This window comes from Pagrus major, chromosome 16, assembly GCF_040436345.1.
Source record: "Pagrus major chromosome 16, Pma_NU_1.0".
In the NCBI taxonomy this organism is placed as follows: domain Eukaryota; kingdom Metazoa; phylum Chordata; class Actinopteri; order Spariformes; family Sparidae; genus Pagrus; species Pagrus major.
The window spans coordinates 3,932,759-3,953,749 of record NC_133230.1 but is presented as its reverse complement, the minus strand read 5'-3'; the positions used below and the strand labels follow the sequence as shown (position 1 = coordinate 3,953,749).

The following is a 20,991-nucleotide window of genomic DNA, read 5'->3' as shown; positions in this document are numbered from 1 at the left end:
CTAATAGAGATGGGCTGCTTAAATAGCATGTAAATTCCTCATTAGGGTGTAATTCAGAAAAGATTCTTAGTAATGGCCCAAACCCTTCATGTTTCATGTTGTGCCTACTGTGAAGACCAAAATACAACAAGGATGTCATTGAGCGAGCCAACCGTAGTGTCAGTTGGACCTCACAGTGGTGTGAACTGATGTTTGGCTGAGTTTTTTGACGGCACAACAGTTTGTGATTGATTTAATTGAGATGTTGAGGGGGAACACAGCAGAGCTCGTGTTAATACATCAAAATCTCTCTGCTGCTCTGTCTGCAGGCGTCGATGTAGAAATATAATCAGTTTAAGGTGTAAGACAGTCTTGTCCTTGACTGGAAATTACTTGTTGTTGGTCTTAATGTCTCTTAAACAAGCTCACATAAACAAGCAAAAAAATAATTGGCTATACTCGAGTACTACTAATTTGAATTGGTAAGACAACACAGAAAATTATGTTGGGGACGGTTGCTGCACATAATTATGCCTATATTTCAATTTTTTTCTTAAAAACGACCCAGAAAATCTTTGATTCAAAACTTAATTATACAAAAAATTACTCACAAAGTAAATTTTTTAATCACTCTGTTACTTAAAGCGTTCATTTTCAGTCTGTACCTTCTGCATTTCTTATGACAAGTGGATGAAGAACCTGAGCCTTCCTCATAATAACACATTAGCTCAGCTTTAACCTCAAATTTTGCTCAAGTGGGGTCCTGACTTGACTTGAAAATACAATATGATAGACTATTTTCATTATCGCTTGATCTGTGCATAATAATTTTTTAATCATTTTGTCTACAAAATGTCAGAAAATAGTAAAAAAGCAGTTTGAATTTCCCATAACCCGAGGTAATGTCTTCAAATGTCTTGTTTACTCTGACAATATATATAAAAATATCTATAAAATCTTCATATTTGAGAAACTGGAACCACCAAATGAACGTTTTTGCTTAGAAAATGATTATTCAAATATCAAAAACAGCTGCTCATTCATTTTCTGTCGATCATCTGATTGATTAACTGGCTCATCTCTGCAGCTCTGATACAGATCATGATCTTGATTGCTATATTATAATTTGACAATGATTCTGCCATGTTTGCTTTTGTGGGGATATCAACAGGTGCTCCCGATGTCTGTCTCAACCTGTACAAATAAGTAACGCAATACTCAATGTCAAAAGCTGCACAGGAAAATGGAGGCACAGGAGTAAAGTGCAAAGTATTATCTTCTTGGCGTGCACACACCGTGCCCATCATGCCATCAGTGTGGGTTTTCATGACCAGAGGTGCAAGGTGCACCTGCAGCAGCTAAAAACCTTGTTGAGATGAGGAAAGCTCTTTAAAATCTATCTTTATAATAAACTGTATGTGGGTGTGTTGGGGTCTGGTGTCAATCGTGACAACTGATTACATCAGTTACTGTCAGTGTACCGACCGGGGGCCAGACTACAGTTTGGTGAAGGGGAAATTAAAATTTTTCAGGACACACAGACAAGCAAAGTATGAATAAACAGCAGTGGACCTCCGTCTACTAAAGGGATGGAAACAGAACTGAGCATCGGAGCACTGTGACACAGTGAGTCACCAAAATTGCACCAAAATACCAAACAGCTGCATTAATGTGAGCAACTGCATCGCAGGAAAATGCTGCAGTCCACAGTCCACAGAGCTGTTCACTGCGTTTTTAAGCCATCGGCATCGTTTGCAGTCCTGATTGTGTTACTTTAAGAACATAATCTGGTTTTCTGATACATGAAGGTCTTATTTATTTATTTTTTAAATTATCACTGCACAAAAAGAGCCAAAATCCAGAAATATTATGATCCAAAATGTCAGAGATTCTCTGGAGAATACAGAACATTTCTGATGTATATCCTCATTCTGACATCAGGTCAAATAAACACTGGAAACTTCATGTGTAGATATATTGTACTATGTTTCCAGATGTGTCTATTTTGTCATGTATGTGGTCCAATGATGACCTCATTTCTGTCTCAAGTCTCACAATTGGAGATCCAAGAAAATATACTAAAATGCATGAATTTACAACTGTACAGCAAAGCATTATTAACTATTAGTAAATACAAATATATACTGTACATTAGTTCAAAAGGAATTTTGAAGCACGCAACAGGAAATTGGGTAATCAATCAGTCAGAAGCCAAATTGCCTTCATTCAATCAACAAGAGCAGCATTTACAAACTCTGATACAGTAGGTAGCTGTGTGCACTTGAAAGTTGGAAGAGGAAGAAGAAGAGGAAGCAGAAGAAGAAGAAGAAGAGGAAGAAGCTTATCGGTATTGGCCATGAGAAGCAGGTGTCAGCTGAAACAAATCCAAAATTGTGCGTCCCTAACCACTATTGGATCGGATCGGTTCCAACTGTAATAAAAAATAAAATAAAAATGTAAATGGATGAAATCCTATTATCCTTATTTATACCACCATTAGAATGAACTGCAGTTGTTGTGTTAATTGAAGCTGATTGATGTCAGAGTGAGAAAGCTAAGTGACACGTTCACATCGAGGGCGACGTTCAGAAACTCACCACACAGTAAATAACAGTCAGCGCTCACTGATGTCACACAGTATGTCAGTAAAGTATCGTCAAGACTAATTGCTGAAGAAAAAAACAGTACAGCTGTGTGTGTGTGTGTGTGTGTGTGTGTGTGTGTGTGTGTGTGTGTGTGTGTTTTATTTATTCCAATACTCAGATAAGAGTGTGTGTGTATGTAAATGTGTGGGTGGGAGAGGGAGAATGAAAACAAAAAAAACCCCAAAGAAGATGGAGTAAGACAGTGATAAAGACAAACAAGGCAAAGTGTGTGTGTGTGTGTGTGTGTGTGTGTGTGTGTGTGTGAGCTGTAACTGTAATGAATGTGTGGTCTTCTTCACTCTGTGTTCCTTGAACTGTGCATGATGAGTGTCTGTGTTGACACATCTACATAATTGTTTTGTGTGTGTAAACCAACAAATTATGTAGATAGAATGAATTGTGTATATAATTACGTGCGGCGTGTATGGACAATATCTGTGACACCGTCCATGTGAGTGTGTGTGTGTGTAAATTGTCAAAAAAATTGCTTGTGTGACTACACTTGTGCGTGTGCGGCTATCTCGGCTTGTCTTGTCTTGTGTGTGTATTTGTTTTTTGCGTGTCGGTACTGTATAATAATTTGTATGTGTGTGTGTGTCGATGTGTGTTTCTCCTCTGCCCAGATGGCTGTGCTCAGAGGCTGGAGCTTCTGAGATCTGTTGCCAGCGGTGAATACTGATCAGAGATCACTGTCACATCTACAGGACACACACACACACACAAACACACACACACACATGCATGCACACGGGCACACGTCATCCATCTTCACACACACCTCCACTTCCACATGGTCGAACTACTAATTCACACAGCCACTATGTGTCCTCCATGCTGATAGTTTCTGGCTCTGCAGGTCACGGCTGCAGCACTGATTACCAGCTCTCTGTCACACCTGAAGATTGACACCCTGCAGCACAACGCTGGGAGAGGGTTTTTCTTTTTTGTTGTTGTTGTGATGATGATATTTAATCAGAACGGTGTGGGGGAAAAATTTAGGATTCGGCTTGATTGGCTGAATTTACAATTATTAAATTTTTGGTTCTTACAGAGCTGGAACGGGTCCTTCAAAACATGTACTGAAACAATTTAATCGAGAAGTCGATGGACAAAATTTGCAACCAGTAAGTCTTATTTGATAAATCTACAATATTTTATGATGGGTTTTGTACTATTGGTCGGACAAAACTATGCATTTCGATTATCGATTATTAAGGTGCTAATCCCGATAGTGAGTACATGAGTCTCCGCACCGATTCGGGTACCACGTCATTTGTTTCTTAGAAATGGGACCCTGCATCTTCCCCGCAGCATCTGGTACCGCTTACAACAACAGATTTTTACTGCACCAGTGGTCAATATCCATAAGTGGCAAGGGACTTGTGTAACTTGTGTAACGGATCCATTACATAACATCCACACAGGGATAGCAGTATACAACTGTTAGATAAATCATGTCTATATATCTTTTTGATGACTGGTATCAGATCAGAACTGTACTGCTATCTGAGAAAAAAAGTACTTTTTCAGTTATTTTAGTTAAAGAGCAAAACACTTTTAATTCTGGCTGCGTGATATGGTTTCAAAATGATCACAATATTAATATCATGATCATAATCGTGATCTATATGATGAAACTTGAGGTTTAATGCACATTTACGTCAATATCTCAAATGAAGGTTTAAGGTTTTAAACAACAATTTACCTCCATGACAATATCTAAATATGATTCCACTGAAAGTCAATAAACTAGCCGATAACAAGCCCACTGATATATATTGGTTGGCTGATATAATCGCCAATTATTGGCCTTATTGTAGATATATCGTATCAGCATATGTGGTCCAATATGCACCGATTTAAGAACTTTTTAGTAGAAATAATCCAAAAATAATGATTGGGATAATATATAGTTATTAAATTCCCAGTTAGGTTTATTGTGAGTGCACTGATGTCATTTTGGACTGTAAAACTGTCAAATGTTCTGCCTCCATTACATTCGTATCTTAGTCGCAAGTGTTGATTCCCACATTTGAGGGATCAATGCAAAAATGTGTATTTAGTGTGTGTCTGAATATCGGCTGGTGTATCAAATCCAGTATCAGTTGGGCTCTAATAACAAATTCGTGCCTTTTCCATGACACAAGGGAAAAAGCACTGAAGGAAACAGTTAATCCTCAGCGACACAGTGTCACACTGCACTTTTAAAAGCTGCAGTAATTTGTTGTTGTCCATTTTGAAGGCAAGCAAAAAAACGAAAATCAGAAAGGTAAACCAATCTGCACCTCAGGATGAGATCAGGAGCTCACTGCAGTATTATCACATTGTGTAATGACATGGTGAAGCTCCGTGGTAATTTACAGCTCCATAAAGTGAATCCCATATCTCCTGACCTCCCTCCCACAGCTCCAGCTGCTCCTTCACCTGTCAGCAGGTTGCCACTGATAATGACACGATCTGGAAGATCTGCTCGCAATGCGCTGCAATGAGGTCTGCTAATGCTCGTAGATGACAACACCAATAAAAAACCTTTTTCAGTTTGCTTCAGGCGAACATTGTGATGGACAACATGTTCCTGTTACGTATGCTGAAAGGTGCTGCGCAGAGAAGCTCGCTCTGCTTTGTTTGAAAATCCAGAGGGCAGCAAAGTGAGTTTGGAAAGCAAGAAATCTAATCCTCTGGCAAAGTAATTGTTGAGTCACTGGTGGTGATCAATAACTCCATCACATTCCTGCAGATGTATTTTTCCATCAATTTTGTTCTGCTGGGCGGCACAATGTTTATATGCGCATTTAAAGCCAAGGTTAAATTACACGATACAGAATATTAAAGACAATTATAATGAAAACGGATGAGATCTCCGATTAAGACGCTACAGGATCAGACGTCAGCATCCTTTTCAAACCTCAACCTTTCCTGTGATTGGTGACAAACCTTTTTGAAAACCTTTTTCTGTTTCGCAGAACCAAATTTTTTTTCTGCTGCGAGGATCAAACCTGCCCTCTCCGCCTCTAATCAACACTAAGCAAATGAATGCAAATTACTCTTCGGAGGACGAGACACAGCAGTGTCCATCACGCCCCGAAACACACTGAGATGTAGTTAGTGTGCACAGTGCATGACGCTCACGCACAGACACACACACACACACACACTCTTACACATCTCGTGAGAGAGAGAGAGAGAGAGCACGACTGAACTCTGACAAACACACACACACACAAAAATGCACGCAAACAGATATATTCCCACACATGATCCCATACACAAAGGGGTTGTGTAAAAACTGCTCGTGCACACACACACACACTCAGATAATATTCCCGCACTCACATTATCCCACATAACGTTCTCCTCACACACACACACACACTAACGCACTAACACACACACACGCTGAGACGCAGTATCCCACTCTGCCTTCCCAGACAAAATGAAAGTGAGGAGGCAGCCGCATCACACCTCCAAATGGGCTCTGGTCTCTCTGAGGACTTTCAGCGAAGGGGGGAACTCGCTGCTCTCCTGTGGCTGTCACCAACACTAATCTGTCTGTCTTCCTCTATCTCACTAACACACACACACACACACACACACACACATTTCAAACAGGCACAAACACACACAGACAGCAATACTCGGATGAACACATCTTTTTCTCTCTCTCTCGATTTCTCATGCACACACACACACTAAGACAGTAAACACAGATGCATGTGCACGTTCACACACGCCTCTCACACTGTGTTGATCCTTCTCCGTCTAGCAAGCGCACTTGCACGAGCCCCGTCAGTGCAACACATGAGAAAGTGCATTACGAGCCCAGGCTCCCCCCCTTGCATTCCAGCTGTCCCTGCTCGACAGGTATACTGTCTTTTACTCTGGGAGGGTTTGCTATTTTTTTTTTTTGCAAGGTTCAGTTCCTGAACTGAAGAAATACAACGAGGAAAACCTCTGGTGTCGCATACCAGCCATAAACAAAAAAAAGGGAAAAAAAGAAAAAGGAAAAAACGGCAAACGCGTACTCATACACAAATGCAAGAAAAAAAAAACATCTGCATTTCTGTAAGAACAAACAGGCGTCTACAACCACACCTCCCTCTGACAAAACAGGATTTCTGTCACAAACAGAACATTTGCTTAAGTACACAGAAAGAACGAACACAAAAAAACACCAAGTATGTACTGTAGAAACACATGCACACCCGAACATCTGTCGTCCCTCAGAGTGGAAGTGGAGGTGGGCTGCACATGTTTTTCACAGGGGGTTCTCAGGTTTCACTAGGTAGGGAACCCCAAGGTTCTCCCAGTGAATGCTGTGTCGTGCACAGCTGAGGAGCAGCTCTCAGAGCTTTTGATCCACTTACCCGAAGGCACAAAATGAAGAACTTTGTTGGTCTCCATGGCTGAGCAAGTGGTGGCGAATGCACACTTCCTCTCTCCAACCGCCTCCCCCCCAAGTCAACCCATCATGGTTGTGTTATCCTGTGCTGATGAGTGTGAGATCACCTCTGCTCCCTTGCTCTGCTCTGTTTCTGACTGCCTCTCAGACACATGCAGTGACTCAGCCCCACTCTGCCTGCCTGGCTCGCTGTCTCGCCGCTGGGTCCTAGTGCCTTCTCATTTCCACACTCCGCTTCACGATCCCAGCTCACCAGTCGACAGCCTATGGGAGGCCGGCATGCAGCGAGCCAAACCGCACGTCGAGACACACCTCCCCAACACGTTTTCTCTCAACACGGCAAAATGCAACATGGCATCTCGTCGTCAGCCACGTCAACTCACCTGGTCGCCATTGCAGCTCCGACTGACCAAACTAGTTTCACTAAGAATGTGAGCTTATCTCTGTCCATGATCTCATCCACATACGTCTATACTTGTACACTAACACTGGCTCGGGTCAAACCAAGGATGGAGGGAAGTACGAGTCTAACATGTTGTAATCATGTGATCGTTTGCACATCATGCATTGATTTATTGCAATTCTGAATAAACTTTTTTGCCCAGCTTGAGAAGGTTGAAATCTCCCTCCATATTTCATTATGACCCTCTTCTTTGTGTATCTTGAACTCTCACATATACATATACAGAGTCTGGTCTGTTGTTCAAGGTCCTGGTCTGACTCCAGCTTTTCAAATATGAGGATTTGCTTCTTTTCTCAGTTTTATTTAATTTTGAACTGTGGGTCAGCAGAAATGTAATAAATTCAAGATTTTGTCTTGGGCTTTGGATAATTTAGATTTTTTTCACTATTGTAAGTCATACAAGACATCTTTTAGAACTGAGAAGTTTATTAGTTGAGGAAAAAAATGTCGATACACAAGTATCGATACGTGATATTGATTGCTCTCTGCAGTGCCAACATAGTCCTTCCTCTTATATTCATCTTTAATTAAAAATCTAAAATTTGTTGTGTCAATTTTTTCCTGTGGTATCGAACATGTGTTTTGGTATTTTTTAAAGGTATAGTATCGAAAGAAATACAGCTAGAAATTCCAGTATCACGACAAAATTCTAATATTGGTTCAATTTCATTAATCAACCCAAACACCAGAAAAAATGTTAGCTAAGTACGTTTCCATTTTTCATTTGTTTAGGTTAAATTTTTTATTTCTCTCTCGCCACGCTGTGCTTATGTTCTGCTTAGGTTTACACAAGATCATGATCCACGATCACGGATGGAGATGGTCCAACATCCTGTGAAATTAGCCAGTTTTGGTTGGCTGGAAATGTCTGCAGGTCTCCTTTAAAAACACCTGGTTTCTTAGAAATATCCAGCGGTGTGACTCGAACTGTGTCGTTCGCCTCATAATCACACCACCACCATCCCCTCCACCTCCTGAACTGTTAACTGCTTACATCATATCCTGGAGACTGGGATGCATTAATCTCCAAGAGGGAAACTAGTCACAATACGTCATTTACACAACTGATACACAAGACAAAGCTAATGAGGTGGAGTACGTTTCTCCATTGTAACAACGGCACGAGAGTCAGTAAAAGCCAAGAATACATTCAATAAGTTAGAACAAAAACATAACGAAAGGTTCAAATGTGCCGGTGTGTAACCATGTAAACAGTATGCAGACAGTGAAAGAATAAGTAACTGCAGCACACAATCAATGAGAAACATCTGGCCGGTACATCGACCGTTGTTGCATCTCATATCCCGCTCTGTTTCTCCATGTTTCCTGACTACATCTTTATTCTCATTAACTGAATAAAATGCTAAGAAGCAATCGAAGATATTTGCGGCCCTGATACAAAAATGACTTAAAACTCTGCCGCGATGTGGCAAGAACATGAAGTCAAACATCTGTCGATACAGCCAGAAAAAGAAAGCAATGCAGAGCAAAACCACTGTCAGAGCTACTGCTAATTTCAGCTGACGTACATGTCGTTAACTGGGACTCGGAGTGTGTAAATTATGGCAAACAGCACCGACGGGTCCATCATGCCTAGCTAAAGTGACAGGGACCGGGATCAGATTTGTGCTGACACCTCCGCATTTAGCTGCCAAAATCTCCAGTCGTGCATGATGACAGGTAAACCTCGACTCCATCCAAGAAAACAAACTGATGCCGGGAGCATGTGATTCTGGTTTGACTGTAGTCGCTGTGAACTCATGCAAGCCAAACCACACTAATCAAATCAATTAATTACGGTTTGTGCTGAAGAACACAAACTGCAAAATTCTTGCAACTGAATCATTGATATGACATCTGCTGCACAAAGCACCAGTGCATGTCAGTCAACCTTTTTTCATTTGTTGATTAAAACTTCTGGGTGCGAGCGAACATTTTTTAAGCAAATTATGATTTTGAAAGTGATAAAAAAGAGCTATTTAAAAAAAGTGGTGGGGCAACACAGACAGACTGAATTAATCTACAAACTGAAATCTAAATAGAAATGAATTTAAAGACGAGCTTTGACTTTGACAGTTTTCCAAAAGTGGTAATTTTTTATATAAGACTTATAACGTAGAATGTCATAATAGATAAACAAATGTAGACGGTCTGATTACCGTCAATTATCCAACCACAGTGTACCATGAAACCCAGTGCAACCCTTGCATCAGGTATTCATTTGTATCCTTTCCACGAGCAATGTAACTTCAGGGGAAATTGCTCTGACATGTAAGGTCATAACCCTGGATACAGTAAACAGGACTCTTCGGCACTATAATAAAGTCTTCTGATCTCATATGAGCGATCGCCAAAGACACAATAATCTGCAACATAATCTGGAAATTTCATGTTGGAATTGTTCTTTTCTCACACTAAAAACTAATCATATTAACATGATAAATACAACTGTTCCTACCACTAGCTACTTAAATTAATACTTAAGGTTAAGCAGTGGTTCACGGGGCTGCTGCTGTGTTTTATATAAATCCACACATATTATTACATAATAATATAGAATATCTGCTGTTAGGAGATTAAAACGGACTGTTTTTTTTTTCCTATGACGCAAATGCTTCTGTAGGCTTTTTTGTTAATATGATAATGGCCGAGGTTTTGTTTTAAGTACACAGCATTTAATATCGCATTATAATGCTGGTAAGCTGAGAGAATTAACCTGCAACGACTTGGTTAAGTAACAACAAGCAGAGCGTAAAGTAAGAAAAGACAGATTTGTTTTCACTTGATGTCGTACTCATCAAATAATACCAACACTAAACATTATATACGGCTGTTTTGCAAAAATGGCACATGGTTTAAGAAAATTGCTTCAACTTTAATTCAAATTTTCCGATTGTTTACACTGTTAAATGTCTTAAATCATAATATTTTCCTTTCAGAGTTAGATTTGAGAAGCTCTTTCTTTTTTTAATGGAATAATGAGTAGTTTGGTTGAATGTATAAATCTGCCAGACACAGAGGCTACTGGATCAAAAAGTTAATTTCCCACCCCTGATGTAGATGCTCTGTGAAAGGTCAGTCATTTGCATAAGCCAGCATATATAACATCACCGTGTGTGGTATGGCCGGTGGGTCTGCTTTGCATAAGAACTGTTACGCACTGCGAGGGCAAATGCGTCACTCAGTGAGCCGGGGCGCATTCTCGCCAGGAGGATAATTCAAGTGTTCTCACCCACCACGAACCTCCAACCCAGGTGACATGACGGGTGCACTCTAGTTAAACAGCGAACGGCATGTCTGCGCTCGCAAACCAAAAGTCTCGGTAAATGTCAATAAGAGCGACCTGGAGGAAAAAAACATGGCCGTACAGGCAGTCTGTCACCTATAGGTGCTTGAAGTGATGCGTTGAAGCCTTGAGGTGACTCTTGTTTTCATCTACTGGAGCCGGAAAAGTCAAAATCGTATTAACGTGGCGACTGAGGTCGATAGAGTGGAGATGGGGAGAAGGAAAATCTGCAAACGTGAATCTTCTGCTACTCTTTGTTCTTAATTTCTCTCAGCTCATGCTTTCAGTCTGGAGCCGGTTTTAAGTGGAGGATCAGCTCAGCGCCCGTCAGGCAGAGCGACTGACAGAGATCGAGTGTCATGTCAGACCTGAACCACAGCTTCTCTAAAAGGCTTTGTTACTGTTCTGAGCAATGGTGCTGCTGCTCACGTGTTGTTGGCCAGTAAAGTTGACAAAGCTTATGTTTGTATATTTAGTAAAAACAATGGAGATGAAATTAAACTTCCACTCCCAAAATGTTCACTTCACATGAGAACTCGATGGCACTACTGAGAGGAAGCAATGCAGCGGTTTGTATTCTTAATTAAAATACTCTTGTTTTGAATTTGATCCTTCAGGGTTTAAAAAAAGAAATAAAAGAAATAATGCCAAAACAGTGCTGCCAAAAACTGCAGTTCATCGAATGGCCGCTTGAGGCTGGCTACAAAACCAGTCGATCCCCATAAGACCCCCATTTTAAAAATGCTCAAACTTTATAGCAGAAATAAACATGTTTACAGCCTGGTACAAAACAGTATTGGTTTCTATTGCTTATTTCATTAAGGCTTGAAGTTATGCATAATTAAGAGCAAGGACACTTTCAGATAGCCGTAAGCTATTAGCAACCACGCTTCGTTCGGCTTGCCCATTTCTGGATTGGCTGGGAATTAAGCAAAGTCAGGCACTGCCAAGATGGCGATGGCTGGAGCCAACACACTGAGCTTCACAGTGGCTCTGCAGAAACCCTTGGGAGACAGAGAGACTACGTCCATGTTGTATATAGTCTAAAGATGCTATGCACCTAATAAAACTGGCTTGTAGTGCTCCTACGAACCTACATTAACTTATTCCTTTGGCCACTTGGGGGCAGTGGTAACAATCTGTAAACACATCATCACCATTCGAGTGGATTAATTGTCAAACTTCTTAGCAAACAGCTGCTTATTTACACATACGGCAGTTATATAGCATCATTAGCATGCGTGTGGAGTCGTGTTTCTGACCAACTGGTGAATGTAAGTCCAATATTAACTCTGCTCTCGTCGCTAACTGTGTCTGCTTGCCGTTCGGTCCTGAGCAGAAAGTGTACGGCGAGTAAACAATGAGCTCACACTCACCGTAAAGCTCCGTAAGCTGAGGGGAGCCGCAGATTCAGGTAATAGTTGTTTGTAGGTTCATCACTGTTTTCACTCATTTGATCCATTGTTATCATAAAAACACATTAAAGTGGCTTTAATCAGTTGTATCTGAGACATGTACTGACATGCTACTGTAATGCAGTTTTTGGAAGTATATTTCCAAAAGCACTGAGCTGAAATTCAACTTTGAGGCAGTTTTCTTTAACCGAGTATTTGTATTTTATTCAACTTTACTTGAGTGCATCTCAGAGGGAAATGTTGCACATTTTAGGCCTCTACATTTATTCAAAAAGTTATTTTTCAGATTTTATACAGAAAACATTCGAGCAGTTTATAAAAGTGTGTATAAACTACACACTTCGGGTGGAGGTCCCGTCAAGTAAAGGATCTGAAAGCTTCCTCGGTCACCAAAAAAATTGGATATGTGATTAATTAACCTTGGCCACAAACAGCCATGCTAATATGTATGGGTGGGGCTTTATAAACACTGATGTGCATGTATTTCTTGTTAATCTCACAATAATATTATTCCAGTTTGAATAATGAAGAGTCTGACAAATTAGACAGAAGGTTTCTGGCACTCTGCTGTCAAAACACGATGAAAAAAGGGGAAAGAAAGTTATATAAACAGAAATATTTAACTAATTATTTTACTCTAATTATAGCTGCCAGCACAACACGTCTGCTCAAAACAAAACAGCTCCTATGTTTGAACAAGGATTAGCCTTTCATGACCTCATCTACACCACCCGAACCTTGAGAACAACTCCCTCCTAATGGTGTTACATGTTTGGTTGTGGCCACTCAGTTTGCAACAGTCGGACATGAGAGGCTTCACGTAACCTGCCACAGCCATGTGTTAACGCTCAACTGTCCCTGACACCGAACCCTTACTGTCTACTTACTTTAAGTCATCGTGGAAAAAAACCCCAGAAGATTAGAGTCTCTGTCCCAAATGTCATTTGACTACAATAAAGCTTTTGGGGCGCATCTTTTAAAGATCCGGGGCCGTGTTTGTTGATGTTTGTTGTTGTTCGATGCTTTTAGTGCAAAGGGAAAGTACAGTAAGTGCTCTTAATGCTGCTCCCCACCATGTAGAACAACACAGCGTCACCAGGCAGGCCACATTTGTGCAGCTACGACATGCAGTGTCTTATAATACTTATTCTTTGAGTGCACACAAAGAAAAACATAACAAAAACAGGGTTTGTTGACAGAAACTGATATTTCATTAATAGTTAATCAAGCAACAATTTTGGTTCCAGCTTCTTAAATGTGTTTTTAGTTGTCAGATTGAATGCTATGAAAACAAGCAATGTGAAGATATCCTCGGGGCATATTTCACTATTTTTGCAACTAAATTAAAAAATAATTGATAAGATTGATTGATAATGACAATAACTGTCAGTTGCAGTCCTTCGTTAGCTCGACAGAAAAACTGTTGCGATCAAATGCTTTCAAGGCACAAGGCACCTTAACAGTCGTAATGAAAAAAGAGACGAGAGCTACCATTTTATTTTCCCACCCAGCGGTATTTTTTACCTTCAGGACACTACAGTGTAAAGGTTAATTGAATAGTTGATTCACTGGAATGGCAGAGAAACAGACGCTTTTTAAATTTCTACAAACATTTTTGTCCTCACACGCAGGCATCGCCACATTTCTCCGTGCGTAATCCTTTTTCATTTTAAGAAGAGATTACTTCCCTCCGTAATGATAATAATGAGTCATGACGACCAGGGTCAATATTATGTGTGTTGAAATATAAAAATAAATATATCTTACGATGAATGTGATAGCTACAACTAACAATAATTTTCCATTAATCTCCTGATTGTTTTCACGTTTAATCAGTGGTTCGGTTTATAAAATGTCAAAAGAAATTATGATAAATGCTCCAAAGTGACGTCCTGAAATCACATCTCTCGTCCAGCCGACAGTCAGAAAACAAAAAGACCGGGCGCCTGGTGGAGCATGTGACCCGTGAGAGGAGGTTGAGTCCTCAGCAGCGTCCTGGGTTGATTCCAGCCTGTGGGCCTTATTTGCAGCTTCACCTCCCTCTCACCCACGTTTCTTGTCTGACTCTAACAGCCGTTCTGTCTAAATACAACCCAAAACGAAATAATCCCTAAAAAAAGAAACCCAGACTCTTCATTTACCGTCATAAATGAGAAAGAAAAGCAGCAAATCCTCAAGCTGGAACCAGCGATGTTTGACATTTTTGCTTGAAAAACGCCTGAAACAATTGTGAAAAACTGAATTAATTTCCTCTTTGCAGCTTCAGTATATTGGTAAATAGTTGATTTGATTGATAGGGTTGAGGATTACCAGAGGGCCACGTTGTTTGCCTGAAAAATGACTGAAAGGAATAATCAGTTATCAAAAAAGTTGCATACTAAATTTCTTTTTCGTTCGACTTGTGGATTAATCAGCAAATCCATGTAGCTATTGGTAAATAGTTGATGTAATTTACAGGTGCCATGTTGTGGTGTGGACTTGTTTGTGTTGAGGTAATTGCTTAAAGCTGTGTGAGTCTTTACAATAAAATGTAAATTCCCAATAGCTCACTGCATTCCTAAACTAGCAGCGGCCTGCAAAAGCTTCAGAGGAAGGGGCATGCAAAACACAAGACAACAAACGTGTTGTTTTTCTTTGTTTGAGCGACGTACAGTAGTGGACACACACATTGATCTGTACGCGTGTGTGTTATTACCTGACAACGACTGCTGTCAGCTTCCCCTCCCTTAAGAAAAATCCCATCATGCTCCAGCTGAGGGCTCGAGGACAGTTCTGCTTCCTCATTCTCTCCAGCTAACTGGCATCAAAAACCAGTTCCACCACACAACTTGAATGGGAGGTTTCCGAGTGTCAAAAAAAAGAAAAACAGATAAAATTTCCGAGCTGAGAGTGCAGAGAGGCGTCTGGAATGACCCCCAGGCTTCTCTGTGGCTCGTCATCAACAGGGACTATGCAACTGGAGGTGGGAATGGCCTCCGGGAAGCTCACAGCTTGGTGCGTGTGTGTGTTAGTGAGTGATGAATCACCACTTGTGAACCGCCTTAACCACTAAAAAGCAATAAGGTGCAAAGGGAGAGTTTAGCAGTTAGGACCCCCGCCTCTGGAACCACATGCACCCCCCCGCTGGCCTGGGATTGAGTCCTGCGAGAACCGTCTCCGCCTCGTATGTGTCTCTCTCAGACGCCCTGCTGTTTCGATAAAAAGCCGCAAAAAAATAAAGTAAGGGTTTATATGTGATGGGGTGTAACGCTCATGAGGCCCATGGGGGCGGTTGCACATAAAAAGGTTCGACCTTCATTCAGGGGACTCGGTTAAGTCATCACTAAAGCAGGTTTCAAAGTTATTGTACTTAAAGTCAACAATCAACAGTTATTACATAAGATGGACGTGTACACCTTCTCTAAACAGCAGAGCCGGAGCTTTGCGCTGACAGTCTCCTGGTTTCACAGTGAATCCCACAGTGCAAATACAGCTGTACGTCAACACAGTGGGTGTTTTTACAGAGGCGTTTAATAGGAGCCCGACAAGGACAAAGAGGAGTGAATGATCCGAACTGTAAAGTTAACTTTTATGTTTATATTTATTCAGTATTTTCTCTTAACTAATTGAAACAGACGCATATTAAAAAAGGCACTGTATGTAACTTCCTGTTGCAGTTTGCAAACTGATGAGGACCCAAACGCAAGACACACAAAGGCAGGCAGGTTGAAAACAAGAAAAGCAAGCTTTGATAATGAAGCACTGATCAAACTCCAATGTTGGCAAATCCAAACAGAACCAAAGAGACAAAAACCCAAAGAAGTACAAACCAGAAGCTCTGGGAACACAAACACACCGAAAACACGAGGAGCAACACAGAGACACCTTTGCCAGTGAAAATCTATCTCATATGAAATGTACACAGACAAAGTGACAGGTTACCAAAATACCCTGCATCACTTTCTATCATCTGTTTTCTCTGAAGTTACAGCAACAGGCGACCACTATGACCCGTTACCTTGACTAAAATTATGGATTTCTCTGGGTTTAAAGATTGTTGGGAACTTTTGTACATAACTCAATCAAATAAATAACAAATGTCATCTCTTTTTTTTTAGACATTTTAATGCAGAAATGTATATTTTATATATTTTATAATCAATGAATCTGCTTATTATTATCTTGATTGTTTACGGTCTACGGTGGAGCCATATAATGCTTGCTTCTTCTGACTTCAAACCCCAAAGATATTAAACCTACTATAAGGAGTTCAGTCATTTTGCACTATTTTCTGAGGAGCCAAGCAGGAGTAGGAGGTTATTTTTAGGTTATTTTGTTGCTTTAACTTCAATGAGTTATGTTCTCACATCAGTTACAGTTACTTTTCACAGAGAGATGATCGATATGTGCTCTCAATTTCATATCAAGTTACTGTAACAGTCCTGATGATCTGAAGGCTACAGGTTGGTGTGACTGCTCCACTCAGTGAGGGATAAGAGGTAGCAGCAGGCAAGCAGCTGCAACACTTGTTCTGTTGAGGCTACATTAGACATTGTTTCAGCGATGCTGGTCAGCTTCGGCTGCTAACGGTTTGGTGCATAATGCAGCAACTGCAGTGAGATGAACAGTGAAGGTTGTTCTGTTTTGATTTTGGATAATTACGTCGATATCTGCCTGACAAACAGCAGTTGTGTTTGACACATCTTAAACATAAGATGTCAGCAGAGTTGCACATAAATTAGCTCAGTTTTATTTGACCTGTTCCATCTTTGAGTGCATGGTCCTTTTTGCAAATATGATCCAGCTGCTGCCTATTCGAGTAGACAGTTAGCAGCCAGGTTGCATAAAGGCCTGCTGAAATTATGTGATTTAACTGATTTGTAGTCTGGTATTGTGCAGGGCTGGTGCTGCTGCAGTGTATGTGCTGTCCTTTTGTCCTTGTGCCAGATGTCAGGATGGGGTGTACAACTCATTTGGATGCCAACATGCCTCTGCACCAGCGTTCAGACTTTTTCTTGGCAATTTTTAAAGCCCGTTTTTGAGAAGCCGTGGGGCTCCTGAGGTAGCTGCAGCAGTGTAGTATTAATGGTAATACAGCATAGCAAGTAATGATGCACAAACAGCGACAGCTATTGCCTCAATGAGTCATCAATCAGTGAGGGAATCCTGCTCCTTCCTTTTGACTGGGAACAACCTTCATTAGCAGCCGACTCTGTGTGTGTGTGTGTGTGTGTGTGTGTGTGTGTGTGTGTGTGTGTGTGTGTGTGTACTGTACGCGTGTGCATGGGCTTTAACTACACCCTGGTGTCTGCATGTGTAGGCGTCTATCTTGTCTTCCTGTCTATGTGTAGGCGTCTGTTTTGTCTTTGTGTTTGTGTCTATGTCTATAAGCTCGTGTGCCTGTCAGTTTTTGTGTACATGTGTCTGTATTTATGTGTGTGTGTGTGTGTGTGTGTGTGTGTGTGTGCGTGCGTGCAATAGGAAAAGTCTTTTTTCTTCCTTCAGCATCGTCTTTGTTGTTGTTGTTGTTGTTTATGCTTTGCTCTGGCACAGGAAGAGAGAGAGAGAGAGAGAGAGAGAGAGAGAGAGAGAGAGGCAGAGTGATAATCATAATAATACTCTGGAATAGAGGAGAAAATGGAGATGAAGGAAGGAGGAGGAGGAGGAAGATGATGAAGAAGAGGAGAAGGAGGATGAGGGGAGCAGCTGGTTCTTGTTACTCTGCTGCCCCCACATATCACTGCAGGAGCTATCAGAATATAGCCTCCCGCAATTCCCCTCTGTATGGGCATGGGCGTGTGTGTGTGTGTGTGTGTGTGTGTGTGTGTGTGTGTGTGTGTGTGTGTGTGTGTGTGTGTGTGTGTGTGTGTGTGTGTGTGTGTGCAGCAGCGTTTAGTACAGAGCTGTAAGTATTGCCGAGGGGATGAGGGCATATTTCAGGTCACAAACTAGCTACAGATTTAATTTTGAGAAGAACAACTTGATTATGTTCTCTCAGGCAAAACTGGCTCAGGGAAATGTAACAAAGACGACACAGGTGAACACACACACACACATATCAGTGCAGGGACACACAACTCGACATACGTGCATGTGAGGTGAATATCTAAGGACTCTTTCACACTGGTAGTTAGGTCTTGTTTTTTTGTGGCATTGCGGTAACGGACTAAGTGCCATTCAAACGCTGTTGTGCAAGCACTTGTCTTTCACTTCTTGGCGGCACATAAGGGCGGAGATGCTTCTACTGTCATGCTAATGTGGCTCTGCCCGCCCAAATGCCTCGCTGTCTATTTTTCTTGTGTCCATCAAATCAACATTTTTCGAATGTTTGCTTTGTGGCACAAGTACCAGGGGCTGAACAATATATCACTTCAGCATCGACATCGCATTGTGCGCATGCATAATAGTCACAGTGCAGGACTTGTATTGTAAAGGAGGGCTTTATCTCGAGGATATGGAGAAGCCGACCAGTGGGAGAAAGTTGCCGTGCAGCTAGGGGGGGCTCTAAATCAATTTTCAATCATATAAACTGCTCTTAATTATTGTTTTTCTATATTATTCTTAACAAGAACAACAAGGTTTCCTGTGCATTGTAGCCCACACAGTCTGTAGATAATTATTATGATTTGGGACATCTGAATGGCACAGAAATAAGGAAATGTTATATGAGAGGCTGCGGCATGTGTACACTTTCTTCATCAAGGACTCAGGCCTGTTACTTTGACAACATTGCCCGTTTCTAGTCTGCATTTTACTTGATTAATTTCTTCATTCATTAAGCCCATAACTGTGTTTGTGGCATTACACTGCTAATATCTGTCAGACACCGAAGATGACTATGATCTACTCGACAGCACAAAGTAAACACAAGCCAGTCCCGCTACAACTTTTTCTTGACTTGTGGATTCAAGTCAATTTTCAATGACTGATCTACACCAGACGTCTTTCTGATATAACATCATTTATTTAGATTTAAGGGTTATGGGATACATGGGAGAACATGACTCTGCATGCACAGCAACTACCAATCATTCCTAATCAATGCATCAAACAAAGCAGGGCCAACTTTAGTTGCTTGACTAAATGCAATGTTGCAAATATTGCAATGTCAATTTTTCCACGTGCTTACTGGCTTGCTATAAAAAGTAGTTAAAGGTTAAGTCATTTTCAGTTAATTTGAAGCCTCATAATGAAAATACCTTTGAGGATGTTCCAACCTTTGAGAGGAAAATACTACACCGTGAGTTAATAATGTGATGAGCTCTCCCTGTCACGTCCTCCTTGGGGCAGAATCGTCAGCGTGTTTTGGGGTTTATATTTTGGTGCTCTTTGACCTTCCATTGTCCTGAAGTCGGCTGCTTCAGCACGCTGAGACAACAGGAAATGTGCTCACGCAGCAGCTCAATTGGTCAAAAAACAGAATCATTATTGGCAACTTCCTAACGCCCTGTTTTTAGCTGCAGCTAAGCACAAATCGACCCTGCCAACAGACAGATTGTGACCATCTTAGCACTAAACTGACTCACTCGCTCCTTATGAGATCATGGATCGAGAGGCAAACCTGCTTCAACAACAAAACTGAACTCTGCTGTTTTTACTCTCAAAAACACAAAAATGATTACACACTTCACCACGGATCAAATCATTTTTCAAAACAGCAAAAAAAGGATAAAGACTTGTGTGGCTGCAGAGGGAGCTGTGTGAGATCTGATAAACTGTAAGATAAGAGTGAGCTTAACAGACCATCATAGCCCCAGTCTTCATCTTTCTGCTCAGGCTAAATTAGCCACTATTAGCATAACACACTTGCATGTAAAAAAATAAAAATAAAACAGTACTTTAAGTGTCCACCATGAGTCTGACAATGTCACAGCAGAGCAATGGTGAATCGATGAAAGCCCGTTCATTCTTGTGAAAGCTGTTGAGCCGCGCATGAAGCCAAAAAGCTCGACTTCCCAGGCCGACCGCACGCCTAACTTCTGGTTTAGCCCTCTGCTTACTTGAAAGGGAATAAAACAATTTAATAGCGGTTCTTTAAGACTTTCTAATAGTGAAACTAGTCATTTAAAATGTATCCAGCGTTTTACATCTTTCTTCTTTAAGGTGCTCCTTTATTTTGAAACTCCCATGGTGTGTTTGTGTCACCAAGGACGACAAGAATATTTACTTCATACGTCTGGGTGCTTCTCACCCTAAATTACTTTTGTTTTGGTGAACTTTTTAAGATAATGGATGCCAGTGTGACCTGGATTTTGACAGAATCAATCCTCACATGTGTCCGATAACAACCATGTGCCCCTGCAAAGTGCCACACAGTAAATCCCACCTGCTCACTTAGAGTAAGCTGTCCTGGAGACCTGCATCACATATAACTGCCTGTGGGTGTAAAAATGAGAATCCCAGTGCAACAAGCGTAGTGGTGAAGTTTCAGCCCTCATCTAAACAGGGAAGGCTGGCTGAGCACACACAGCACCTCCCTTCCTCACTGCGCTCATTCATTCACATGCAAAAAGCTCATCCTACGCAACAGCCTTTGCTTTGCTCAAGGGCATGTAACCGGTTTTCTTGTTCACTTTCCCTGCCTCGCTCTGCCCACAGGCGCTCGGATCTGAAACAGAAAACCCTCTGGTCACAAGCATACTTCTCTCAAAACCTCTCGGCTCAGACGTCCCCTTATAAATATTCCTCACACAATGTCCAAATAAAAAATGTGATAAGGATGGACTTTATTATTCCCCGAGGGGAAACAAGGTAAGCAGCGGAGAAAAAGGTAATAAACGACGAATAAAAAATGACATTTTAGCATAAATGTCTCTTTGATGCGA

At 41.1% G+C, this 20,991-nt stretch overlaps 1 protein-coding gene across 3 annotated transcripts in view; it reads right to left on the bottom strand.

The window, feature by feature from the left end:
* The window catches only part of slc4a11 (solute carrier family 4 member 11), a 106,891-nt gene that overhangs the window by 78,851 nt on the left and 7,049 nt on the right, over positions 1 to 20,991 (bottom strand). Inside the window, exon 1 of one of the 3 annotated variants that reach the window (XM_073484498.1) lies at positions 6,989 to 7,162. The exons of the other annotated variants lie outside the window; for them this stretch is intronic. Coding sequence (XP_073340599.1) covers positions 6,989 to 7,025 — 37 coding nt within the window. The 5' untranslated portion in view covers positions 7,026 to 7,162. Of the gene's footprint in view, positions 1 to 6,988; positions 7,163 to 20,991 lie in introns of those variants that run through there. 3 annotated transcript variants of the gene reach the window in all.